This window comes from Dromiciops gliroides, chromosome 2 (genome assembly GCF_019393635.1).
Source record: "Dromiciops gliroides isolate mDroGli1 chromosome 2, mDroGli1.pri, whole genome shotgun sequence".
Taxonomy (NCBI): domain Eukaryota; kingdom Metazoa; phylum Chordata; class Mammalia; order Microbiotheria; family Microbiotheriidae; genus Dromiciops; species Dromiciops gliroides.
The window spans coordinates 191,567,668-191,594,962 of NC_057862.1; the positions used below are offsets into that span (position 1 = coordinate 191,567,668).

The 27,295-nt window shown below is 44.8% G+C and overlaps 1 protein-coding gene across 3 annotated transcripts; it reads left to right on the forward strand.

The window, feature by feature from the left end:
- Positions 1 to 6,102: 6,102 nt before the first annotated feature.
- Positions 6,103 to 26,958, forward strand: SPINT1 (serine peptidase inhibitor, Kunitz type 1). 3 transcript variants are annotated; one of them, XM_043986688.1, is made up of 12 exons: positions 6,103 to 6,202; positions 6,529 to 6,640; positions 6,966 to 7,503; positions 17,803 to 17,930; positions 19,218 to 19,356; positions 19,474 to 19,644; positions 22,088 to 22,114; positions 22,349 to 22,474; positions 22,766 to 22,816; positions 23,542 to 23,712; positions 25,632 to 25,679; positions 25,890 to 26,958. In XM_043986688.1, exons 3-12 carry the CDS (start codon positions 7,047 to 7,049, stop codon positions 26,108 to 26,110), a joined length of 1,539 nt encoding a protein of 512 aa, XP_043842623.1. In that variant the 5' UTR covers positions 6,103 to 6,202; positions 6,529 to 6,640; positions 6,966 to 7,046; the 3' UTR covers positions 26,111 to 26,958. The 3 variants fall into 3 exon arrangements, with proteins under 3 accessions (XP_043842623.1, XP_043842621.1, XP_043842622.1); XM_043986686.1 differs by lacking the exon at positions 6,103 to 6,202 and having other exon boundaries at positions 6,470 to 6,640; XM_043986687.1 differs by lacking the exons at positions 6,103 to 6,202; positions 6,529 to 6,640; positions 25,632 to 25,679 and having other exon boundaries at positions 7,017 to 7,503.
- The last annotated feature ends 337 nt before the right edge of the window (positions 26,959 to 27,295 follow it).

Genomic DNA, 27,295 nt, shown 5'->3' on the forward strand with positions numbered 1-27,295 from the left:
ACTTACTAGCTGTGTGACCCTGGGCAAGTCACTTAACCCCCATAGCCCTGCAAAAAAACAAAAAAAAACCCATAAAATATATATACTAATGGCATCTGCTTTACAGGGCTGGTGTGAAGACTTGCTTAATAGCTAAACAAATGCTGGAGACAAAAAACAACATACATGAAGAGTCTTACTTTTCATTATCATAAAGTTGATTATATTTAAATGCCAAAATAGAATAATGATGAATATGTTCTTGTTATAGTTTATGTTTTAAGATGAATTGCAGTTCAACCTACAGGTAAGTAAAACTCTAAAACAGTCAGAACAGAAACTGCTGAAAGAGTTTTGGGACCAACGTGACTAATACGGAAATAGGTTTTGCGTGCTTGCACATGTATAACCTGTAGCAAATTACTTAACATCTTAGGGAGAGGGGAGGTGAGAAGGAAAGAGAAAATTTGAAACTTAAAAAAAAATTTAATGAATGTTTAAAAAATTGTCTTTAGATATAACCTATATCAGATTACCTGCTGTCTAGGGGAGGGGGGAGGGAGGGGAGGGAGGGAGGGAGAAAAATCTGAAAGTGTAAAGCATGTATAAACAAAAGTTGAGAACTATCTTTACATGTAACGGAAAAAATAAAATATCTCAAAAAAAATTGTCTTTATATGTAATTGGGGGAAATATTATTTAAATATTTTTGAAAAAAATATTCATGAAAAAAGATTTTTGTGATCAGATTGTCCAACAGCTGCTGAAAGCCTGAATCCTCAATATTGAGTTGACATAGATATAGATAAATAGATATCACTGAAAATGAACATTTTTTGCTCCTGACAGAGTTTGAAGCAAAAAGAAAAAGGAGGCTGATTACCTCTCCTTTCTCCAAAAGAGGATGCATCACTTTAGACCAAAGAGACTGTGCCTTATGGTAGCATCTCCTACTGTTGTTGTTTGTCCTTAATGGACCATGACATCAGGGTGATATCATGACTTTCAGTGAACTAGATTTAAGTGAGGGAGGGTCACCGACCTCACTCTCTTCCCCAGAGTCATCTGGTTCCAGTGGCAAGATATATATCAGAAGGATTTGAGATGGCTCCGGATGTTGAAGGCAATTGGGGTTAAGTGACTTGCCCAGGGTCACACAGCTAGTAAGTGTCTGAGGCCGGGATTTGAACTCAGGTACTCCTAAATCCAGGGCTGGTGCTCTATCCACTGCGCCATCCAGCTGCCCCTGAATTCAAGTACTCTTGACTCCAGGACCAGTGCCCTATCCACTGCGCCACCTAGCAGCCCTAATATCTACTACTACAGTCAGAACAAAGGACTGAATTTATTCCTGATGAGCACCATTTGAGAAGGTGCTTGGAAGGTTTCACTGGGAAGGTATTGTATGGAACAGTCAGTTGCATTTGCTGTTATATACCTTTACCTGTTACTTCCTACCTCAGCTGCTGTAATATCTGCTGAGTGTGCATCCTGGTATACAAAATGTTTGTAATGATTGATGTACTTATTGTCCACAATGATGACTATACTGATCTTTTATACTGGTGTTCCTGAATTTTGTATGGGAACAGAAATAGCCATGGTTCCTGAGAATGGGACCATATTGCTATCTTAATCCAAGATCTCCCACTGGGAAAGAAGTTGGGTCATTGTAAATGCTATGCTAGGGATTTTTCTTTCTTTTTGGGGGGGAGGCTCTGTTGGGCAATGAGGGTTAAGTGACTTGCCCAGGGTCACACAGCTAGTAAGTGCCAAGTGTCTGAGGCCCAATTTGAAGTCAGGTTCTCCTGAATCCAGGGCTGGTGCTTTATCCACTGTGCCACCTAGCTGTCCCTATGCTAGGGATTTTTAAATGACCTTTTGACAACCTGTTGCTTCCCAATATTCTTATTTCTCTAAGGCTACAACTGTCTGATTAATATTACTTGACCAGACCTGACAAGCACCTGCATTCTTACTCCCTAGGAAATGTAAGCAAGGTTTAATTGGATGCTTTTGTGGAAAAAGTCACCATAGCAGTTCCATTCTGGAATGTACATAAAGACCTAGAAGAGGCTGCTAAAGAAAAGGCCCTGTCTATGACAAGATCCTATTAAGTCAACTCCAGTTGAGTCTGGGAGAACTCAGTGTCATTTCTGTACTAGGTAACTGTGGTGAAAAGGTTTTTCAGTATGATCCTTCTCTTTTTAAACTGGGGAATTTTTTTTGGTGGGGGAGAACTAGGTAGCGCAGTGGATAGAGTGCAGGGCCTGAAGTCAGGAAGACCTAAGTTCAAATCCAGACTCCTGACACTAACTGTGTGACCCCAAGCAAGTCACTTAACCTTGTTTGCCTTAATTTCCTCATCTTTGAAATGAGATCTTTGCCATGAAAAACTCCAAATGGAATCAGACATGACTGAAAAAACTGAACAACTACAACAACTACAAATAATTCTCTATCTTCAGATAAGAGTTATAACTATATTTGAAAAATCAATATGTGGATTCAGAAACCATGTTCTGACTATCTACTGTCCAGGTGAATAAAATTCCAAACAAGTGATTTTCTTGTTGTTGTTTGTCCTTCATTCTCAAAGAGGACCACGACATTGGGAGAGGAGGGGGTGATGTCATGACTTGCAGTGAATTGGATTTAAATGAGGCAGAGCTATGCAAAGTCACCAACCTCTCTCCTCCAGAACCATCTGGGTCAAGTAGCAAGATATACAGCAGGACAACTGGAGATGGCCCTGGATGTTTGAGGCAATGGGGTTAAATGACTTGCCCAGGGTCACACAGCTAGTGTCAAGTGTCTGAGGCCAGATTTTTAAAGTGATCTACTTTGATCCTGGATAGCTTTGTTAATCTTCACAGACTTCTGACTAATGTTCGGAGGTTAAAGGGTTGGCAGTAAACTTAAGTATCTTTGAACATTGGGTTTTGTCTCCATCCACTGCATTATTTTCTGTACCCCAATTCAAGGCAATGCTTTCAGCCCTATTATGTCACTTGGTGTACTCTAATAATATTCAGAATAATTTTTTTCTTTTTCTTTTTTTGCTGTCTTGCTAGATTTGCTGTATTAAAGCAAATTGCAGAGAATTCTATATTTTGTACCAACTAAAGAAATATATTTTGCTACTGATTAGAAGGTACAAAGCTGAGATCCTAGAATTAATAAATATAGATTATGTTTAAAATTAATGTAGAAGATGCATAAAATGCAGGAATTATGGGTGTATACTAAAAACCTTTTTAGTTCAACTGAAAATATTTTTTTAAATAATGCTTTCTCAAAAAAACCATAAATGAATGAATGAACAGATAAATAGAAAAATAAATAAATAGATAGATGGATGGATAGATAAATAAATGGATGGATGGATAAATAGATAATAAACAAGTAAATAAATACATAAATAGATAAATTAATGAATGGTTAGATAGATAATGTTTTCTCTAGTTATACACCCTTTATAGACTTTCTTCCCTTTAGCCAGGTGGTTGGAACAAAGGTAAAGCCTCAGGAAATGGATCAAGGATGATAATAAAACTTTAACCCTTGTCTAGATGAGGTTATTGCTTCCCCATCCTCTCAATCCATAGCACTGAGACCCCTGCTCCATTCAGAAAAGATGGCCAACACTGATATTGATCATAGGAAGGAGGTCCTTACAATCCTTGAGGACAGTTGGTACAGGGAGATATTGAATAATGACTGTTCTGGAATATTCATCCCAAATTGTAGTTTAGCCTATGACAGTCTTTTCTTTGTTCAAGATTGTTATAATTGTTACCTGGAGTCATCTCGGGGAAGGGAGAGTCATAGCCAAGGATGTAGGGTGGGAGGACTATGCCAGTGGCCTTCTCTCTTTCTTTCTTTTTTTATTTTATTTTTTTAGTGAGGCAATTGGGGTTAAGTGACTTGCCCAGGGTCACACAGCTAGTAAGTGTCTTAGGCCAGATTTGAACTCAGGTACTCCTGACTCCAGGGCCGGTGCTCTATCCACTGCGCCATCTAGCTGCCCCTCTCTCTTTCTTTAAGCTAGAAATGGCTTAGATTTTGTTGTCAGTCAAATAGCCCTGTTTACTAGGGTGAGGGAGGGTGGCTACTTGTATATACAGGAGAAAGCAGACTGGGAAACAGCAGGACTCCCTGCCCTTCTCATTAGAGCGTAGGGCAGAAATAGAAATATTTTCCTAATTCATAGAATGAGTTTCTATTTCTTTTCGCGGGGCCAGGAGGGTTAAGTGACTTGCCCAGGGTCACACAGCTAGTAAGTGTCAAATGTCTGAGGTTGGATTTGAACTCAGGTCCTCCAGACTCCAGGGCTGGTGCTTTATCCACTGCGCCATCTAGCTGCGCCCAATGAGTTTCTATTTCTAAGGCACTGAAGATGAAAAAATCATTTGGATTGCACTCTACAGAGGCTTGGATATAGAATAATGATAAACTAAATTAAATTGTTTCTGTTTAACTTATGCTTAAAGTATGATTAAATAAAGCCTTAGAGGGCATGCTTGTCTATTTTTTGTGGGGGAGGCAATCGGGTTTAAGTGACTTGTCCAGGGTCACACAACAAGGAAGTGTCTGAGGTCGGATTTGAACACAAATCCTCTGGACTCCAGGGCCAGAACTCTATCCACGGTGCCACCTAGCTGTCCCAGAGGGCAGGCTTATCAAACCTGAAGACAAAACCCATCAAGGATCGTTAATAAACAGGATGTCAGAGCCAAAAAGACTAGAATGCTGGGCTGACTCTAATAAGATGAAATTTAATGGTTCGAGGAAAAAAAAAACAACTTCACAAGTTCAAAGGGAAAAAATGGAAATGTGGAAAAAGATCTATGAAAAACGGATCTGGGGCAGCTAGGTGGCTCAGTGGATAGAGCACCGGCCCTGGATTCAGGAGGACCTGAGTTCAAATTCGACCTCAGACCCATCACACTTACTAGTTGTGTGACCCTGGGCAAGGCACTTATCCCCAATTGCCTCACCAAAGAAAGAAAGAAAGAAAGAAAGAAAGAAAGAAAGAAAGAAAGAAAGAAAGAAAGAAAGAAAGAAAGAAAGAAAGAAAGAAAGAAAGAAAGAAAGAAAGAAAGGAAGGAAGGAAGGAAGGAAGGAAGGAAGGAAGGAAGGAAGGAAGGAAGGAAGGAAGGAAGGAAGACAGACAGACAAATCTCATTTTGTAGCAAATTACAAACTCAGTATGAATCAGCAGTGTGGGGTAGTGAACAAAAAAGCTAATTTGACCTCGAGCTGTGATACGTGAAGTATGTTGCTTCTAGCAGTAAAGAAGTGATAATCACTGTATACTTTGATGTCTGAAGTATATTACATTCTATTATGGGCATCGTAGTTTAAGAAGGGCATTGATAAGCTAGAAGAGTTCATAGGAGTATAGGTTCTTGAGATCTTGCCACATAAAATTCCATAGAAGGCTGCGGATGTTTATCCCAGACAAGGTAATTTAGAAGGAACGTAACAGCTATCTTAACCAGGATACGGCCTGACTTCCTGAAAGGTAGAAGGGGCACTGTGGGAGTGAGAGGAATCAACCACAGAAGCTCAGGCTCCTAGATGTCAGACACTGATATAAACATTAATATAGCATGATGAGGAAATGCTCCAGGCAAGAAGGGAAGAAAGGAAGGTTGGAGTTGCGGTAGGTAGTGAGGTTACAGCAAAGTTCCTTCCCTAGCCTCATTTTCCCACTCAAAGTGGTAGCGAGAATAGCTCCGGGAGTGGCGGATGGGGGTGGGCAGGATGACAAGCAGTGACCGGTCTGGGCTAAGCATCCCCCTAATGCCCGGTGATGAAAGAGGGACTGTTCTTTTCCTACTTCTGCTTTTCCTACTTCTAAATGAACATGTAAATAACTTCCTGTGAGAACCTGAAGTCATTGACATAGTGTCCAGTTTTCAATCTTTGGCATCTGGAGACCGCACGTGATTTCCTCTCATTTTCAGCTCCCCCCTCTCCAAACGGGTTCTGAAGCATAAAGTTAGGAATGCCGCGCGGGGAGTTATGGAAAATCCCACCTGGGCCCGCGGTGCCCAGGCTTTTCACGCCTCTTCTTCCGTAATTCCCAGTTTCACGGTTCGTGGGAGCTCCAGGGGATGCAAGGACTTGGGAGGGGGAGGGGTGGAGAAGGTTCACGGATCCTGCTCCCACAAAGCCCAAGGGATCAACTTCCCCTACTGGACCTCAGGGAGAAAAGGTAGGACGCCCTTGGGAGCAGCTGTCGAGAGAGTGTAGAGCGGCCACGAGAGGGCGCGGGGCGGGGGCATGACTGGATGGAGACGATGCCCGAAGTCCCAGGAGCGCCCCACCCCGGCCAGCCAGCGCGGGGGCGTTGGGGTCCGGGACAATGAGGTCGAGGGGGAAGGGCCCGGAAGCTGGTCTGGAGGGATGGAGGGAGGGGGAACTGACTGGGCTGGGAAGCCAAGAGGCAGGGGCAGGGGCGGGGCCAGCGGCGCAAGGGTTAATGTCCGGCTCCTCCCCGACCTGGTGGCCGCTGACTCAGTTTCACCTGAAACTCAACAGGAGGCTGCTGCCTGGGTCCAAAGGGCTTGCGGTCTGGGAAGGACTAGGCGGCCACCGGAGCCGCTCTGGGGGCACCGGGAACGGCCCAACCCCGCCCCACTCACCTGCGCAGGTAAGAAAGGGAGGTTCGCGACTCAGAGCGAGTCAAGGCTGGCAGCGGGAGCAAATCTGGCCCTTTGTTCAGCCAAGCTTTGCCCGTCTAGTGGCGTGCTCAATCTTCCTAGTTTGGTTTTTTCACTGAGAGAGAGTGTTCCTGTGTTCCCCTACTGACCCAACGTGGCCGTGTGCCCCCCTGCACACCTCTGTGTACCCCCATTCGTCCTAGATCCTACCCCCCTCCCCTTTCACTTCCGCCCTCCCTTCCTCTAAGGTGCTCTCCCTGGCTTGCTGATCAGGTATGTCACCTTCTCCCCTCCCCTCCTTTCCCCGCCCTACAGGTCCCAAACACCTTCGGAGCACAGAGCTACACTAGAAAGGTAAACCTCCTTGGGAGGAAGGTGACCCTCCCCAGGAGGAAGATGACCCCCAGCTGCTACCCCGAGGCTTGGATCACGACTACCCTGTGGCTCCTGGTGACGACGCTCAGCCTTCCAGACACAGCGACTGGGCAGCCACCTATGCCCCCTGGGAAACCGCCTGGCCCTATGTGTTTGGAACAGTTTACACTTGGGGTACCAGCCTTTGTACTGGACACAGACGCCTCCGTTAGCAATGGGGCTACTTTCTTGGGCTCTCCCGAGGTGCGCAGGAGCTGGGATTGTGTCCGTGCCTGCTGCATCACCCCAACCTGCAATCTGGCCCTGGTAGAACAGAAACCAGGCGGGGGTGAGGACGCCATCTCTGCCTGCTTCCTTCTTAACTGCTTGTATGAGCAGACTTTTGTCTGCAAGTTCTCCAGAAAGGAGGGTTTCCTTAACTACCTTACCCGGGATGTCTACCAGTCCTACCGAGAGCTGAGGAAACAAGCCTTCGGAGGTAAATTGGGGGAAAAGGGGGAGGATGGGGAATACCTAGAAGCATCTCACCAGCCCACCTCGCTCCCAGAAATAGAGGGAAAGTATTTGTGAGAACTGAATTGTTGAAGGTAGAAGCACAGAAAAAACCTTGAAGCAGTGAGTAAAAGCAAAGTTCAGAAGAGAAAGTGGAGAATTCTGTAAGGTGAGGAATTCCAAAATCCAAGATTAAGGATCCTGGGTAAAGAAGGGGAGAAGAGGGGAGGGGAACCAGATAGGAGGCTGGTTGATAGGCTGGTATTCAAAGATGAGATACTTCCCTTGGGAAAGTGAAAAGAGAAGGGTTTTAGTTTTGCCTACACCACTTGGTAGCTGTATATTACCTTGGGCAAGGCACTTAGCCAAACTGGGCCTCAGTTTCTTCATTTGTCAAGGGAAAATGATAACCTCAGTAGGGTGTTGTAAGGATGAAATGTGATAATGGGTGTGAAAGCATTTTGTAAATTCTAAAGTGCTGCATATACTATAGTTTTGTAATACAGTGTTACCCCAAGTCCTAAGTGGGAGTTCTGACCCTTTCACCTTTCACTGAGTTGAAATGATTTGGGGGGGGGGGGGTAGCAGCTAGGTGGCACAGTTGATATAAAGCACCAGCCATGGATTCTGGTGGGCCTGAGTTCAAATCTGGCCTCAGACACTTGACACTTATTAGCTGTGTGACCCTGGGCAAGTTACTTAACCCTCATTGCCCAGCACAAAAAAAAAAAAGTGGAGGGGAAATGATTTGGGGGCCAGCCCTTTCCTTGAGTTTAAATGAGTTCCCCCCCCCCCAAGTGTAGTTTTAGGACAGTGAAAGGAGTCCTGTGTGTTGAGCTTAAAACACTGGAATTTCCTGATTCGAGCCCATCTAACAAACATTTATTAAGTGCCTGCTGGATGCAATGTGTTGACAAAGACAAAGAAACAGCCCCATGTCCTTAGGAGAGCTTATGTTTTACTGATGCCATACAGTATATGATATGCCATATCTGTATAAGGTCATTGTTCTTGAGTCCCTCCAAGACCATTGAATCCAACTGTCTTCATTTTGTAGATGAAGAAACTGAAATCTAGTGAGTTTAAGTGGTTTGCCCAGTAGTGTCCCATCACATTCTCCCAGAAACAGCTAGGCTAAGGGAGTGCCCTAAGTCAGGTCCTCTAAGCCTGGAGCCAAATGCTGTCAGCTTCATGGTATTCTATCCTGAGTGTTTTCTAAATTGCACTGAACTGGAACTGTGTAGAATCTGGTTCTGTTCTGTATATAACTCAAAAAGAGGGGCAATTCCCATAGCCAATATAAAACTAGGCTTAGATACTGAAGGATCTTTGATTATAGGATCAAAGAAATTGAGCTGAAAGGATGACCTTTCAAGCCATCTGGTCCAATTTGACATGAGAAAACAGGCCCATGGAAATAAAATGCTCAAAAATCACAAAAGTAGTATCAGAGATGAGATTCTTGTACTTAATCACTATGGTAGGGCTTGGGTCCAGGACCTAAAGCAATGTGAAGGCCAGGACCTGATTAATGACATTCCAAATACTCCTTGATAGGAGCAAAACTGATCAAGTCTCCTAGGAGACTGAGGATAAGGAATCTCTCCCAGGCTACCACTGGTGATAGAATACTCACCAAAGGAATCTCCTGGCCAAACTGAAGATGACCCAGATTCAAGGGGTTCAGCTGGAACTGCACTGAGCTTGATGTTTCACCGAGAGAGAGAGAGAGAGAGAGAGAGAGAGAGAGAGAGAGAGAGCTTGATGACTCGATAGGGCTTGTTAGGGTTGGGGGAAAGGATTGGTGAGTCAGCCAACTGATGTGGTATACCTGCTCAGGAAAGGTTGTCATATGTTTAAGAGGGATGGGTGTGTGTGTGTGTGTGTGTGTGTGTGTGTGTGTGTGTATGTCTGTCCGTCTATGTATGCTGGCTAAGATTTTCAGAATGAACCTGACTGAACCCCTGGTTAATCTTTGTTTATTTCTGGGGATGAAGTCAAGCCCATAGATCCAGCCCACCTCCCCTCCAGGTTCTGAGTTGGCAGGCAGGGGAACCAGTCTGGGGATTAGGAGCCCTCCACAGACTTAACCCCACCCAGATTCTTGGACGTCTGTGGAAAGAGACCCAACACCTACCTACCTATCTACCTTCTCTCTCCTGCTTACCCTTCCACAATCTTACTATCACATCCAGTATGACCAGCCTATCCAGGAACTAGAAATAAAGGCTGAGTCTGGAGGTGATGCCACCAATCTGGAATTGGAGGAAAGTTTCTTCTATTAATTCTCTTTTCCCTGCCTAGGATGTTCTCTCTCCTCACCTCTGTCTCTTGGAACCCCTAATTCTCTTCAAGTTTTAACTCAAGTGCCCCTCTCTGCATGACTTTGTTTATTTTGTATGTAGCTTGCCTTTCCGTATCAGTGTACTTGTTTCCTGCTGGTGGAATCGAAGTTCCTTGAGGGCAAAGATTGTTTCCAGTTTTGTTTTTGTATTGATACAAAGACAAAAACAAACAGACCCTATCCTCCAGTAGCTTAGATTCAGTAGGGGCATGAGAGGAGGGAAGAAACTTGTATACAAATGAGTAGATGAGAGGCAGATGTAGTGAATAGAGAGCCAGCCCAAAAGCCAGGGAGACTGGGGTACAAGTCCTGGACCTTTGATACATACTGACTGTGTGACCCTAGGCAAGTCACTTAACCTCTGAACAGACTTTCCTCTTCCAAGAATTCCCTACTCCAATCAAGTCACAGGTCTAGTATCTTCCTTATGAGTAAATAGAATACATAAAAAGCAACTGAGGGGGTAGCTAGGTGGCTCAGTGGATAAAGTACTTGCCCTGGATTCAGGAGGACCTGAATTCAAATCCAGCCTCAGACACTTGACACTTACTAGCTGTGTGACCCTGGGCAAGTCACTTAACCCTCATTGCCCTTAAAAAAAAAAAAGCAACTGGAGTTAATCTGAAAGGAATCAAGAAAAGCCTTCGAAAGGTGGTGGTATTTGAGCTAAACCCTGAAGGATGGCTAGGAATTTTAAGATGCATCTTGTGAGGGTTGTAAGAGGGATTGAGTTCCAGGCTTGGGGGACATCTTGTGCAAAGTCATGAAGACAAGAAGTAGAATGTCCTGAGTGAGTGACATCAAATAGGCCATTTGGTCTTTGGAAACAAAATTCCCAAAGCAAAGCAAAGTATAATAAATCTGGAAAGGTAGGCTACAGACCGATTCTGAAGAGCTTTGAATACATGGTTTTGTTTTGATCATCGAGGCTAAAGGTAGTTTACTAGAATTTCTTGAACAGGATAGTAATGTGGTCAGACCTGCGCTTTAGCAAGAGTGTGGACAATGCATTGGAGATGAGGGTGACTGAAGTACTGGAGACTGGTTGAAATGGTTAGCATGGTACCTGATGAATAATGTGCACCTAATCAATTCTTGTTAATCTTTTTTTCTCCTTCCCAAACTAGGCTCCTTACATTTCTTTTTTTTAATTCCATTTTAATTTCAATTTTTCCTTCCCTTTATAATTAAAAAAAAAAGCTTTGTAACAAATACCAAGCAAAAGAAATTCCTGCATTGGCCTGGTCTAAGAAATATCTATGTCTCAGTCTGTACCCTGAGTTCACTGAATTTCTGTTAGGAGGTAGGTCCAGGTTCTCTGGAGCAATTGCTGTTCATTGTGTTGATCCAAGTTCTTACAGTCTTCAAAGATGTTTGTTGGCCCCTTTTTCTTTCCCTGCTCCTCCTTTTCTGCCTTTCCTGATGACCCTCTGGGGTTCAGGGGAAAAGCTGAGGATAAATTCCTACCTCCTGAAGCCAGGCTAACTCACTAGGTCCCGTTGGACTAGAGATTAAGCCTGTTTCACGAGGAAGTAGCAGATGAGGTGGGTGGTGATTGTCTGTAATAGGCCCCACCACTGACTGTGCACTTCCTGTCCCTGGTTGCAGATGTTCTACTGTTGTGGGGAATTTCGACAGAAAAACCCAAAGGGCTCTCAGGAATAAGGAAGAGTAGTTTATTGACACGGCAGCCCAAAGCAGAGTAACCTTTGATTCTTTGGGCCCTGAGCAAGTGTCCAAACAGCACTTATATACCCCTTAAAGTGTGAAATACATGCAGGGTTTCACAGGTACATTGTGGTGAGCTACTTGGCAGACAGGAAGGCATATTTCAGTAAACAGAAGCATATGTCAGGAAGTTGGTACTAAACCACAGACATCAGGGGAACAAACAGTATGCTCTATTTTCATTGGGGGGTCTCAGCTCGGGCCTCAGTTTTATCCCCCCTACTTTCCCATATTACTACCAGTGACTATTTGACTATCCTAGGAAACTCCTAGGTACCACATGGCTACTAGGACTGAGTGACCTGAGCTGGAGAATCAGCAGATAGGGATAGACTCTTGGGGTCCTTTTCTTCCTCCCTGGGAAAATCCCAGAACTCTCCTATTCCATCCAGGCAGGAATACTGGAACCTGGAGGAAGATTCTTTGGGGCATTTGAGGACAATAGAGCAGAATGGACTGAGTGAGAGTCTGGTTACTGTGTATCTGAGGGGCTAAGGTCATTTAAGTAATTGTAGCATCCCTTTATAAGGTGTAAGAGAGCTCCTTAATGGGAAGAACCTAGCTCCAAGCATCTAGAGGAAAGATCTCTTTGTTCCCCCAGATAGGGAGGAAAATTCCCTCTCCTAGCAGATTTCTAAAGTTGTTTGTTTTTTTTTCCTTTTCTCCGGCCTTGGGCCAACCCAGATTTCAGAAAGGAAAGGGAAGGGCTTGTATTCTGTCTCCTCTTTTCTTACCCTCTCCCCTTCCCTTTCTTGTCTGCCCTTCCACCTTTTGCCTCTCTGGTGAGTGGAATTGGAAGGTGGGGCCCGTGGTTGCTATGGGGACCTCCTGGGGCCAGAGCTTCTGGGGGGAGGGACCCATTTATTGCGGAGCTAGCCCTTTGCTCTCTGGGTGGGGGAGGGGAAGGGGAAGAAAAAGAGCAAGGACTGGGAGTTCTCTCATCAGCCTCCAAGGATGGTGTTATCAGACTAACCTGGAAGGTTCTTTGGGTTATGTGCCACCATGCCAGTCTCTGGCCTGCCTCTACCCCCTAGGGTCCCTGAGAGGGAGGGACATTATTCACTCAAACTTAGGCATAGTTCTCCTACCTGTACAATGGAAGGGAAAGTACCTACCCTTCTGTTTTTTCCTTTGGGATGGTTTGTAATATAGGTACTGAGGGTGGGATGCCTTCAAGGATGCTTTTGGCCTCCTAGCACCCCACTCTTTCAGTTTTACTAGGACTTTGTTCCATTCACGATCTTCATCCAAAGGTGTGTGCAGCAGGGCTGGCCATCTGGGGCAAAGAGTGAATAAGAGAACTACATACAAAGTGTTTTGTGAGATGTTTGGAGTCAAGAGGTCACTTGACTGGCCTGACTGTGTAAACAAAGGCACCGTGCAATGAACAAGTATTGATTAAATGCCTACTATGTGCTAGGTGCTTCTGGGGATAGGAATACAACGAATGAAACAATTCCTACTCCCAAGAAGGATGTGTTTGGGAGGATGGATGGCCCAGGTTGTCTGAAGGGAAGTGTACAAACCTGGAGGGGGATGCATCGATAAGGTACCACTGCTAGGGCATTCCCCCAAAGATGACCTCCAATTGCCATGACATAAATATTGTATGTACATAGTTCTTTATATGTTACTTCCTTCATTAGAATCGTAGTCCTTGGGGCAGCTAGGTGGCACAGTGGATAAAGCATCAGCCCTGGATTCTGGAGGACCTGAGTTCAAATTGGGCCTCAGACACTTGACACTTACTAGCTGTGTGACCCTGGGCAAGTCACTTAACCCTCATTCCCCTACCCCGCCCCCAAAAGAATCAAACTCCTTGCCTTTCTTTGTATCCCTGGTGCTTAGCACATTATCTAAAACATGGAATGGTGAGGGGGAAGGAAATAAGCATTTATTAAGCGCCTACTGTGTTTTGGGGACCATACTATGTGCTTTACAAATATTATCTCTTTTGACAGTAGGTGCCTAACAAAATGCTTGTTGCCCGACTACCAGATTGTGGAGGGCGTGGAATGCTAGTCAAAGTTATTTGGCTTTTATTTTCTAGATAGTAGGGTACCATTGAAGACTTTGGAAAGAGGAAGAACATGATCAAACCTGTGCAAATAAAAAATATACAAAGGTATAAAGTATGGAAAGAAAGAGAGTAAAACTAGAGGTTTGAAGACTATTAGGAAGATATTACAGTAATTTGGGGGTGATAAATATACTCTTCAGGATGGTAGCAGACAGTAGGGATAGAAAGGAAAGGGTAGATAGGAGTGATTCTGAAATGGGACAGATCTCCCCTTTCCCACTCTTCCTTTCCTGTGTAGAATATATGTTTCTCCTATCCTTACTCTTTCTGACCTTGCTGTAGCAATTGACTGTGTTAACCATTTCTCATGAAATTTTTCTTCCCTCAATTTTCCTGATACCACCTTCATTTTCCCATCTCTCTAACCGCCACTTTTGCTGGATCTTCTTCCTGTCCCATAAATGTGGGTGTAGCCAAAATTTCACTCTTTCCATCCTCCACCTTCTCTAGCCTTCCATCTCATCTACTCCCACACTTCAGATCTCACTTCTAAGTAAGTACCAAGTCCTGTAAATACTACATACCCACATGAAATTGTGTCCTTTTCTGGGGTTAGAATTCTGAGCCTGAGCCTCTCACTGAGTTGAGATGGTATGAGACCATCCTTTCCACCAGCTGGGATGTCAGTTGAGTAGCCAGCTGCCTGTTGAATTTTTCTATTCAGATTATGGGATCATAGATTTAGGATTGAAAGAGACTTCACAGGCCATCTAGCTTAACCCCACTCATTTTACAAGTGAGGAAACTGAGGGCCAATGAAGCTAAGTGACTTGCCCAAGGTCACTTCAGGTAGGAAGTAGGAAATCCAGAATGTTAAGTCAGATTCTCTGACTCTAAATCGGAACCATGATGCCTCACTGTTGTCAGCAGTATCCTCAAAACCAAAATGCCCTCACCACCTATAGAACCATGCCCCTTAACAGTAAAGTTCCCACCATTACCTTAAGTTGCCTTCCCTTCCTCCCTGCCCACTGTCTGCCCAAAAAAGGTTCCCGAGCAGTACATGTCTTAATACCTGGCACCTTGGGCTCCTCCCATCACTATCTATAATTTCTACATTAATCATACATCACTTCCTACTCTTCCTTTCGATTACTTCTAATGCTACTCCCATTCAGAAACCAATACCTTAAACCTGGGCTACATCAATAGCTACCTAACTGATCTGCTTTTCCCCCACTCCAAGTCATAATTTTCTTAATATGTTACTTTATATAATAATATAGTAACACAAATATTAATATGTATTTTCTTTTTCTTTTCTTTTTTTTTTTTTTTGCGGGGCAATGAGGGTAAAGTGACTTGCCCAGGGTCATACAGTTAGTAAGTGTCAAGTGTCTGAGGTCCGATTTGAACTCAGATCCTCCTGAATCCAAGGCCGGCGCTTTATTCACTGCGCCACCTAGTTTCCCCCTATACATATATATATATATATCTTTGATTAGATGACTTTTTTTGTGAGGCAATTGGGGTTAAGTGACTTGCCCAGGGTCACACGACTAGTAAGTGTTAAGTGTCTGAGGCCAGATTTGAACTCAGATCCTCCTGAATCCAGGGCTGATGCTCTATCCACTGCACCACCTAGCTGCCCCTTTCATATATATATATATATTTCTTAATAGATTACTTAATATATTACTTTGTGTCACTACTGCTCAAAAATTTTCCTTAGCTTCCCTTTACTGACAACGTCAAAATCTAAACTTCTTAACTTGGTACCAAACTTATCTTTCATTGTTCTGCTGTATTAACTTTCTGCTCCAGCCAAACTGGTCTACCTACTGTCACTTGTGTATTCCTTCCTTTCTTCCATCATCGTCTCCACCCTCTCTCACTTGAATATTCCTTACACAATTGTTCCTCTTCTCCTTTTCTGGGGATCCAAAGGCCAAAACAAAATAATCTTTGCCCTTCGAGAATTTATATTCTAGCAGAGGGAACCAAATGTACACATATAAGTCAATACAGAACATGTATAAAGAAATTTCAGAATTGGAAGGATACTTAACATCAAGGGAGATCAGAAAAGGCTTTCTCTAGGGAATAGTACTTGTTCAGTTGTGTCTGACTCTTCATGACTGCATTTGGGGTTTTCTTGACAAAGATATTGGAGTGGTTTGCCATTTCCTTCTCCAGCTCATCTTACAGATGAGGAAACTGAGGCAAGCAGGGTGAAGTGACTTGCCCAGGGTCACACAGGTAATGCGTGTCTGAGGCCAGAGTTGAACTCAGGAAGATGAGTCTTCCTGACTCCAAGAAGACTTTGGCTTTCTATCCACGGTACCACCTGGTTCCCCCAATAGTATTTGGTTTTTTTGTTTTGTTTTGTTTTGTTTTTAGTGAGGCAATTGGGGTTAAGTGACTTGCCCAGGGTCACACAGCTAGTAAGTGTCAAGTGTCTGAGGCCGGATTTGAACTCAGGTACTCCTGACTCCAGGGCCGGTGCTCTATCCACTGCGCCACCTACCTGCCCCCCCCCCAAATAGTATTTGAGTGAGCCTTAAAGAGCTAGGGATTTTAATAGGGAGAGGGGAGGAAGGAGTCTATTACAGGAATGGGAGATACAGACACAGAGAGGAGAAATGGAACCATCACATACTCAGCATGTGGGTCAGGTTGGCTTGACCATGGGCCCCCAGGTCTTCTGACTCCCTATGCAATAGGGTTTGAAGGATGAGTAGGATTCTTTCCTCTGGATCTGCCTCGTATTAACTTTGTGACCTTGGGCAGTTCACTTAATTTCTATAGGCCTGTTTCAGAATCCAACGGAAGTTGGATTAGGTGAACTCTAGGTCCATTTTATCAGTAATAGTGGTGTCATTCAACTAAAGTCCATGGTTCAAGGCAAGGTTCAACTCTCCAGGAAGATTTCTCCTGCCACTCCAAGCTCCTGTGACCTCTCTGTCCTTTCTTTGAATAGCTATAATATATCTGGTTAATTCATTTGGCATTTAGTATATGTTACCTCGTAGTAGGGGAAGGATTTGTGTGTATGTAGTGCTGGCACCCAACCCTGCTTTCATCCCTCTGAGGGTTGGCTTGATCACTTGCATACTTGCTGGTTCCCAGATAGAGGTAACCACATAACCACAAATTATTTTTTGCGGGGAATCCCAGGAATAACCTTGGTGAAAAGAATATACTACTATACACTTTGGCTCCCGGGCCCCCACCAGTATACTTCCCATTCAATAAACCACTCAGCTGAACTCCATTAAGTCTTTTTTTGGGGGAGGGGAGGGGCAGGGCAATGAGGATTAAGTGACTTGCCCAGGGTCACACAGTTAGTAAGTGTCAAGTGTCTGAGGTCAGATTTTAACTCAGGTCCTCCTGAATCCAGGGCTAGTACTCTATCCACTGTGCCACCTAGCTGCCCCCTCCATTAAGTCTTTTTTTTTCCTCCATTAAGTCTTAATCAAAAACAACAAAGTAAGAATAATAATATAACATTCCACACATAAACCAGGGACAAATTCTCCCACCAATACATAGACTTAATTATAATTGTCAAAGTGTCAGGAAGTAATGAGTTCTTCTTCTTTTTCAACACTTCAGTTAGATTTGATGACTTCTGAGGTCTCTTCCAAACCTGAGGTTTATGATTCCTAATCTTTTTTTTTTTTTTTGCATTCTCTACAATACTAGGCCCATAGTTGGTCTCAGTAAATATTTGTTGAATGAATGGTATTTCAGGTAGAGACAAAAGGAGAGCTGCCACAAAAATTTGGGAATGATAGCTAGATTGTTAAGTGAAAAAGGTAAGAACCGTAGAAGAGGTGACAATGAATAGCCCTTTTCCTACCAGCTCTCCACCTTGGCACTGCTTAGTAAAGTTGAAAGTTTCCCCCAACCAGTTTCTGCCTTGCCACTTGAATGATTTTGGGAGTGGACCCATTCCTATTATTTTCTGTTGGCCCCTTATAGAATTTTCTTGAAGGTAGGGACTATTACAGTTTAATTTTTGAATCCCCAGTGCCTAGAATAGTTCATTCCATACAAGATAAATAATGCTTTTTGATTGATTTGATGCATTTTCTAAGCTCATCTGTGTGTCTGGACATCATACCTGTGATAAAGGAGACTTATTCTTTGTGGAGGGAGTTCACCCTAACCATTCTTCCATCTCCCTGCAGGAGCTCACCTTCCCAAGTCCTGGGCTGGCATGGAAATAAAGGTGCAACCTCAGGAGCCCCTGGTGCTCCGGGGTACAGAAAACACTGAGTGGCACCTTCTCCAGGGAGATACCAGTGTGGTGATAGAGGTGAGGAGCTGAGGTGGGGTCTGGGCTGGCAGCACTTTGGGAACATCCCTCAAATTACTGGATAACCCTCCCCCAACTTTTATCCCTATCTTCTTGGGGGTCACTGTCCCACTTGGGAGGATGCCTGAGTCCCAGGAACAATTGCTTTTGGGTGCTCTAAAACAATGAATGTGGTTGTCCTGGAACCAGCTGAAGAAAACCAACTTTTAATTATTCAGCATAAACATTTACACCTTGGAAATCTGCAAACACTCCACATCAGGGCTGGATTTTTGGGTGCCTAGTCATAAGAAAGTGATGGAGAAAATATTAATGATACAGAATAAGCCTAAAAATGTGTTGTGTGTGTATGTGTGTGTATGTATATGTGTACATATACATGCACATATGTGTGTATTTGGAGAGCCAAGTGCTAAACATTTACCAGCATACCACTGCCTAAAATGACTTCTGTAATTTCATTAATTAAAAATTCCCAGGGCAGCTAGGTGGCACAGTGGATAAAGCACTAGCCCTGGATTCAGGAGGACCTGAGTTCAAATCTGGCCCCAGACACTTGACACTTACTAGCTGTGTGACCATGGGCAAGTCACTTAACCCCAATTGCCTTAAACATCTGCTGCCATATTCATTTGTCCTTATACATACCTTGCCACTGGACCCAGATGACTCTGAAGGAGAGAGTGAGGTTGGTGACCTTGCACAGACCTCCTCCCTCACTTAAATTCAATTCAGTGCAAGTCATGACATCACTCCAATGTCATGGTCCTCTTTGAGAATGAAGGACAGGGGCAGCTAGGTGGTGCAGTGGATAAAGCACTGGCCCTGGATTCAGGAGGACCTGAGTTCAAATGTGATCTCAGACACTTGACACTTACTAGCTGTGTGACCCTGGGCAAGTCACTTAACCACCATTGCCCTGCAAAAAAAAAAAAAAAGAGAGAGAGAGAATGAAGGACAAAGGGGGAAGCTAGGTGGCACAGTGGATAAAGCACCGGCCCTAGATTCAGGAGGACCTGAGTTCAGGTCTGGCCTGAGACACTTGACACTTACTAGCTGTGTGACCCTGGGCAAGTAATTTAACCCTCATTACCCTGCCAAAAAAAAAAAAATCCCCCAGACAGCCCTGCCCCTCACCTATGCTTCATCTATGATTCCCCTACTCTGTATCACAATATTACTTTAGTGATTCTGGGGGGACAAAGATATCTTCGGATCTTCAGGGAATTATTACAGAAGGGGATGGGGAATATTTCTGAAGCCCTCCCTGGTTTTTTTCCCCTATAGAAAAAGGATTCGGACCAGCTAGAACTCTCACAACTAAAAGAGGGGACTTACATTTTTCAACTGACTGTGAAGGACTCTGACTCAAAACAGGATACTGCCAACTTCACAATTACTGTCCTATCACCCAAGCAGACAGAAGGTAAGGGGTTAGCAAAGGGGAAGTGGGGGAGGGACCAAAAGGATAGGGGCAGAGAGCCCGAGGTGCCCAAATATCCCCCTTAGTTGGCTCCTCCAAGCTTGCTCCTTCTTTTCCCAGAACACTGCCTGGTACCCAGGAAGGTGGGCCGTTGCCGAGGCTCTTTCCCCCGATGGTACTATGATCCCATTGAGCAGCTCTGCAAACAGTTTGTCTATGGTGGTTGCCTTGGCAACAAGAATAACTACATTCGGGAAGAGGAATGCAAGATGGCCTGCAAGGATGTGCAAGGTGAGTTGGTGGGGAGGGTTAGGATGGGAAAGGAAAGAGTGGGAAGATGTTGGGAGAGTGATCAGATTAGGGAATAGGGAGAGTCTGATGGGAAGAGAAAGGTGCCTGGGGGAAAAAGTGATAGTGACATGAAAAAGAGAAGCATCAATAACATGTTTTAAAAATAGTTAGGTGGGGGCAGCTAGGTGGCGCAGCAGGTAGAGCACCAGCCCTGGAATCAGGAGTACCTGAGTTCAAATCCAGCCTCAGACACTTGACACTTACTAGCTGTGTGACCCTGGGCAAGTCACTTAATCCTCATTATCCTGCCCCCCCCAAAAAAGTTCAGTGGATAGAGCACTAGACTTGGAATCAGGAAGACTCATCTTCCTGAGTTCAAATCTCCCCCTCAGACCCGTATTAACTGTGTGACTCTGGGCAAGTCACTTCACCCTATTTGCCTCAGTTTCCTCATCTGTAAAATGAGCTGGAGAAGGAAATGGCAAACTACTCCAGTATCTTTGCCAAGAAAACTCCATTGGGGTTACAAAGTATCAGACATGACTGAAACGACTGAACAACAACCAAATAAAGAGAGAGTAGTTGATCAGAACTAGAGAGTTAAAATGGGCATCCTTCAACACCTACTCCAGACCACTATAAAATCCCATCACTCCAGGAAGGCACTTCAGTAGCCATTTGGTTTGACCTATACCCAAAAGGAATCCCTGACATGCTTGACACATCTGGAGACACCCCAGTCCTCTTTTCAATCAGCTTTAATTGTTAGGAAAGTGGTGGGGGGAGGCGTTTCTGACATCAAACCTAAGTTTTCTTTTTTGTTATTTTGTCAGAGAATCATTGAGATCATCTAATCCAACCCTCTCATTTTACAGAAACTATAGGCCAGAGCACTTAGGTGGCACTATGGTTAGAGCACAGACCCTAGAGTTAGGAGTGCCTGAGTTCAAATTCAGACTCAGACACTTACTGGCTGTGTGACCCTGGGCAAGTCACTTAACCTCAATTGGCTCCTAAAAAAAATAAAATCAGAAATTGTTGGCTGGAGTAGGTTGAGTGGCTTACCTGGAGTCACATAGTAAATGACAGAGCCAAGATTTGAACTCAGGTCCTCTGACTCCAAATCTGGCCCTCATTCTACTGGACCTTACTGTCTCTCTCCATTGCTCTTAGTTTTGGCTTCTGGAAGCCATTTTTTCCTCATGCACTGAACCTTCCCTAAATATCATTCACCCGATCCTTTTTTGACATGTGCTTGAGGTCCTTGACCATTCTGTTTGCCCTCCTTTAGATACCATCCCGCTTTTAAGTGTCCTTAGATTGTGATACCTAGAACTAAATAATAATTCTCATCTGGCATGATGAGGGCTAAGTATTATCAATGTAATTAATATAGTAGCTACTTTGTGCCAGGCACCATGCTAAGCACCTGACAATTAGTATCTCATTTGGTCCTCACAACAATATTGGGAGATCTATGCTTTTATTATCCTCATTTTACTGATGAGAAACAAATAAGTTAAGTGACTTGCCCAGGGCCGCACAACTAATAAGTGTCTGAGGCTAGATTGGAACTCAGGTCTTCCTGACTTCCAGGCCCAGTGCTCTTATCCACTGTGCCACTTAAACTGCCCCTGTCTCTGTTAAGGCAAGCAAAATTTGAATTAATTTTTTTTCACTGCCACATCTCCTGGTGATGGATGGATGAATGAATGAATGAATGAATGAATGTGCTTGTTCAAAGCAAGGGCAAGGGGTGGGAGTACAAATACAAAAGCAAATACAGTCCCATCAGATTTGGGGTGGGGAGGAAGTATACTTTGTGGTTTGAGTGTTTAAAATATCAGATGTTTTAAAAACACAATGTATTAATACAAACTAAATATTTTTTAAATAATTTCTCAATTTAATAAGCAATGAGAAACTCATTTGCAAGGAGTTTCGATTTTAATGGGAAAGACAATATTTATGGAGGGATAGTAATCAGGTCCTTCTTCATCTTATGCTTATGATTGAGGGTTTTTTTTAACCCCAAGCATAAGGCCTGACTTTTTCCCCATTGTATTTCTTTTTTCCCATTGTATTTCATCAAATCTGATATTTAACATGATATATTCCCATTCTCTCTCTCTCTCTCTCTCTCTCTCTTTTTTTTTTTGGTGAGGCAATTGGGGTTAAGTGACTTGCCCAGGGTCACACAGCTAGTAAGTGTCAAGTGTCTAAAGCCAGATTTGAACTCAGGTACTCCTGACTCCAAGGCTGGTGCTCTATCTACTGTGCCACCCAGCTGCCCCCTAACATGATATATTCCAAGGAAGCCACTGCTACACCAGACCAGAAAGGAATAAGAAAGTGGTGGATTCCCCCCAAATTCCAGGCTTCCATCGAGTTCTCTTTTTGCTGGGGATTTGATGACCACTGCTCTTTCCTTTCTCTCTTCCAGGGCCTTCCATCCAAAGGCAACATCCAGGTAGGTTCCTTTGTCTGCCCCAGGTGGTTTCCCTGATCTTCCATCCCTCCCCTTCTCTGGATTCCTTAGTAATGAAGTCAGATTAGTTTCCAGTTTCTGAGGCCCTGTCTCTGACACCGGCTCTTTGGGTGGGTTCCCCTGACACCATTTCCCTCTTATTCCAACATCAGCTGCTCACCAGGTGGTCCTTGTGGAGCCCAGCTGACCCATGTTCCTTCTCTCCTCCCCCAAAAGTGTGCTCCGGAACCTGCCAGCCTCCCCAGTTCCGCTGTAAAGATGGCTGCTGCATTGATGGTTTCCTGGAGTGTGATGACACACCTGACTGCCTGGATGGCTCTGATGAGGCTATCTGTGATAAATGTGAGGTTTGGGGAAGGGGAAAGGGGGCCCCCAGAATCTTCTTGCTGGTGCTTCCCAGAAGGCCCTACATCCTCAGAGTGGGCACAAAAAGAGCTCTAATCCTCTAAACTGAGTAAATCTTAAGGCTCAGGGGTCCCTGGAAGACCTGAGTTGGAGATTAAAAGGAAGGAAGGGGTGGAGACTAGGTATGGCAAGTTCAGGAACAGATGGGATTGTGCTGGTCTGTGCTCTGTTTCCCTTGGCTAAGCTTTGAAACTAGGGCTGGGTCTATGAATCTTTCTCCTTATGCAGATACCACAGGCTTTGATGAGCTCCAAAGCATCCACTTTCCTAGTGAAAAAGGTAAGTGACAAGATTCAGGGGGGCTTTGGGTTTTACTTCTCTTCCCCCCACCCCAGGAAATCAGGGTTAAGTGACTTGCCCAGAGTCACAAAGCTAGTAAATGTCTGAGGCCAGATTTGAACTCAGGCCCTCCTGACTCCAAGGCTGGTGCTCCGTCCACTGTGCTTCACTGCTGCCCCAGGGTTATCTTTTCCCAGCCCATCTCTCTAACAGGCCCTGCTCCAAGCCCTATCAGCCAGACTTACCTGTCACAGGCAGAAAAGTAGGAGGTCCCTTCCTTTTCAAGAATGTGGCCTATTCCTCGGAGGACCTGCCCAGGGCCAGATGTCCCCATATAAATTGCCCTTCTTGTGCAATCTTTCCTTTGACCCAGTCCCAGGATGAGAGGTGTGAGGGGTACAAGTGCCCCAGGTCTTTGTACTAGTGTATTCAGGTTCACCTTCTAAGCTGTGAGAGGTAGTCCTAATGTAGCAGATAAATAGATACCTGTTGGCTGTGTGACTCTGGGCAAATGACTTAATCTCTCAGTGCTCCAGGCAATTCTCGTAAGACCATAAATTGTAGACCTACACTGGCCAAGTGAATTTCTGGGAGTTCCCTGTATCAAAGAAATCACAGATCCTGTTTTTATTCTGAGCTCTAGCTGCCCCTGTTAAAATACAGCAAGGTAGAATTGAGGAAGACCCTAGGGACTTACCTGACCCTCTCTTTTTCTCCTTCTGCAGGACACTGTGTAGACATGCCAGAAACAGGGGTGTGCCAAGAAAATCTCCCTCGATGGTACTATAACCCCTTCAGTGAGCACTGTGCTCTCTTCACCTATGGAGGCTGTGGTGGCAACAAAAATAACTTCCTGAATGAGGAAGAGTGCCTCAAATCCTGTGAAGGCATCTCGAGTGAGCAAGAGATTGGGAGAGGGGGAGTGGGCTGAAGGATCCATTGGGGAAAGGGACTTGGGCTGGGACTGTGATCCAAAGAGGGAGGGAGGGAGAGGAGAAGAAAGGGAGGAAGGAGAGAAAGAGGAGGGGAAGGAAGGAGTGAAGGAAAGGAGAAGGAAGGAGGGAAGAGAAGGAGAAAAGGAAGGAAGGGAGGGAAGGAAGAAAGAAAAAAGGAGGGAAGGAAGGAAAAGTGGGAGGGAAGGAAGAAGAGAGGGATTGATTTGGGGGCCAGAAGGCCTGTTTTCAAATCTTTCAAATCTTTGTGGTTAGCTAGTTAGCGTTGGTCTTTTTAGGCCTCGGTTTTCTCAACTATAAAATGAGGGGATTGGATTTAATGAACTAAGATCTCTTCTGGCTTTTAAATCTATCATCTTTATTTTTAAAATTTTTTTTTTATTTTTTAGTGAAGCAATTGGGGTTAAGTGACTTGCCCAGGGTCACACAGCTAGTAAGTGTTAAGTGTCTGAGGTTGGATTTGAACTCAGGTCCTCCTGAATCCAGGGCCGGTGCTCTATCCACTGCAGCACCTAGCTGCCCCTAAATCTATCATCTTAAGAGACTGTCAGGCCCCATTATTCTATCCTCATCCCCACTCAAAGTCCCACAGTTCTCTTAAAGGGATAGTTTGAGGTTGAGGAAGGTGATAGAGGTGAGGGAAGCAGCAGGTTATATCTCAAAAAAATTTGAACATGTCTCTTCCCTGTGACATTTTTTAAAAAATTAATATTCTTTTTGTTTGTTGGGATCCCAGGCCAGGACCCAATACTGATCACAGAAGTTTTGAGCTGCCCTATTTTTCCCACTTGGACCTGTTCACCCTTCTTTGGGAATCCCAGTTGCTATCATAGTCCTTCATGGTGTAGACACCCAATAGGCTTTATTCCTATTCCAGGTTGGAACTCCTGAACTCAGCTGATCCATCAGCCTTGGTCTCTCCTAGAAGCAAAGCTTGCAAGCCTGCATGACCAGACTGATACTTTTTGTTTGTTTGTTTGTTTGCTTGCTTTTTGGTTTTGGTTTTGGTTTTTTGATGGGGCAATGAGGGTTAAGTGACTAGCCCAGGGTCACACAGCTAGAAAGGGTCAGGTGTCTGAGTCTGGATTTGTACTCGGCTCCTCCTGAATTCAGGGCCAGTGCTTTATCCACTGTGCCACCTAGCTGCCCCCCACATTGATACTTCTTTTTAAAATCATTTTTACTTCCCAGTACTACATCTTCCCTTGTAAGGAATAGTTACAAGTGGTAACTTAGTTACTACTAATGCATTGTCCCTGTCTGGAAATGGACGCCTCATTCTGTGTCTATAGAACACCTCTGGAGTTAGGGAGCATACTTTACTGTGTATCCTTTAAAAATCACAATTTCTGGGGCAGCTAGGTGGCATAGTGGATAGAGCACCAGCCCTGGAGTCAGGAGTACCTGAGTTCAAATATGACCTCAGACATTTAACACTTACTAGCTGTGTGACCTTGGGCAAGTCACTTAACCCCAATTGCCTCACTTAAAAAAAAAAAAAGAAAGAAAAAAATCACAATTTCTTATAACTTATGTCGGATTGCTTATCTCAGGAAGAGGGGAAAGGAGGGGAAGAAATACAATTTAGAACTCAAAACTTAAAAAAAAAAAAAAAGAATGTTAAAAATTACTTTTGGGGCAGCTAGATGGCACAGTGGTTAAAGCACCAGCCCTGGATTCAGGAGGACCTGAGTTCAGATCCAGCCTCAGACACTTAACACTTACTAGCTGTGTGACCCTGGACAAGTCACTTAACCCCCATTGCCCCGCCAAAAAAAAAAATCACTTTTACATGTAATTGCAGAGGGGGAATAAAATATTGTTAAAAAAATTTTAAATCCACGCCCCTCCCCCCTTTGCAGAGAAAGATGTGTTTGGTCTGCGGCGGGAATTCCTGCATCCAAACTCAGGTGAGCCTTACTCTTCTCTGGGCCCATTCCTTATAATCTCCCTGAGTCTGGTGACCTGGAGCCTCGGAGATCAAAACTTCCTCACTTGTCCCTGGTCCGGGTCTGTGTCTCCACTCTCTTCATCCCTCTTGGGGTCCAGGAATAGAGTGGCAAGGGAGCTCACCATGAGCTTACACCTCTGCCCTCCCCCTTATTATGTCTCCCCACCAGGTTCTGCAGAAGTAGCTGTTGCTGTGCTCCTGGGGACCTGTATTGTGATTGTGGTCGCCATTCTGGGCTATTGCTTCTTCCGAAACTATATGAACAGTAACCTCCAAGGTCATCACCCTCTCCATCACCACCAGCCTCCCCCTACACCAGCCAACTCTACAATCTCTACCACTGAGGACACGGAGCACTTGGTCTACAACCACACCACCAGGCCCCTCTGAGCCAGGGGCTTCTCTGGGTACTGTGGGCCATGAGTTCTGGCCAGCTCTAACTTGACCTTGCCCCCTTTCCTTAGTTTCTGTCCCCATCAAGAATGGAGGGTAGGGCAGAGAAAGATTGGGCTTAGGGTCCTTTCCCCCTGTTCCCTATCTCCATTTTGCCTCGGAGCCCAAATCTCCTGCCCTGACTTGGCAGAGTTGCCTCGGCCCTGGGGCTCATAACACAGTTGGCATCGTGAGAGACTCGAGTGGGCAAGAGGAGACAGCATGCCCCTGTTCGGAAGGTCCTGTCAACTACTTAGGAGTAGAGAAAGTTGAATTCTCTTTCCTTTTCAAAATGGTCTGTGATTCTGCCCTTTCCCCTACTTCCCCAGAGCTCTCAGCTCACTGAAGGGTAGAGGAGGGGAGGTGGCACTGTGACGGGAGGTGGGGGCAGGAGCTGCCCCCACCCTCAGGGTCTGTCTTTTTCTCCCTCATTACCTCATTATGCTTAAGTTTCCTCTCCCCTCCCCCTCCCAGTCAAAGAAACTGGGCACTCCCCTGCTGGGGCCTGTACATTTGTGCTATAAAGTTTGTTTTTGTTTATTTAATGAGTAGGCACTGGATCCAGTGTCTCTATGTCCCTCTCCGTAGCTCCACTTCCTCTTCTGGGCCTGAAGAGAGGTGGCAGCTCTTGTACCCGAAGCACTGGGCTTGTGCATGATGATGTAGAGAAGCTGAGGAAGTGAGGATGTCAAAAACTGCTTCCATCTTCCCTTGGTCTCTTCCTCAATGAAGGGATGTTATTTTCCTCCAAGGGAGTCTTTATCTCCCACCACCCAGTCTTTGCCACCTCTTCCCTCATTGTAATAAAAACCTCTGGGTCTGAGGTGCCTCTTTCTACTTGGTGTCTGGGATCTGGGCTGGGGGGGGAAAGGGGTTGAGGGTGGAGGATGAGAGCTGATGCCTCAATGGGGACCTCTCCTGCCTGACCGGTTTAGACTCGGGCTACCCTGTTCAGCAGGTTCCCCCGCCTCTCCCGAAACTGCCCCAGCCCACGTGGGAGGAGAGAAGTGCCAAGTCTGACCACCCCAGGGGAAGGGGTGGGGGGATGGGGAAGCTCAGGGAGGGGGAAGGGGGATTGTTGATGTCAGCAGAAAAGGGGGTTCTTTGGTTTACTCTTAGTATGACCATGATCTAAGTACCAAA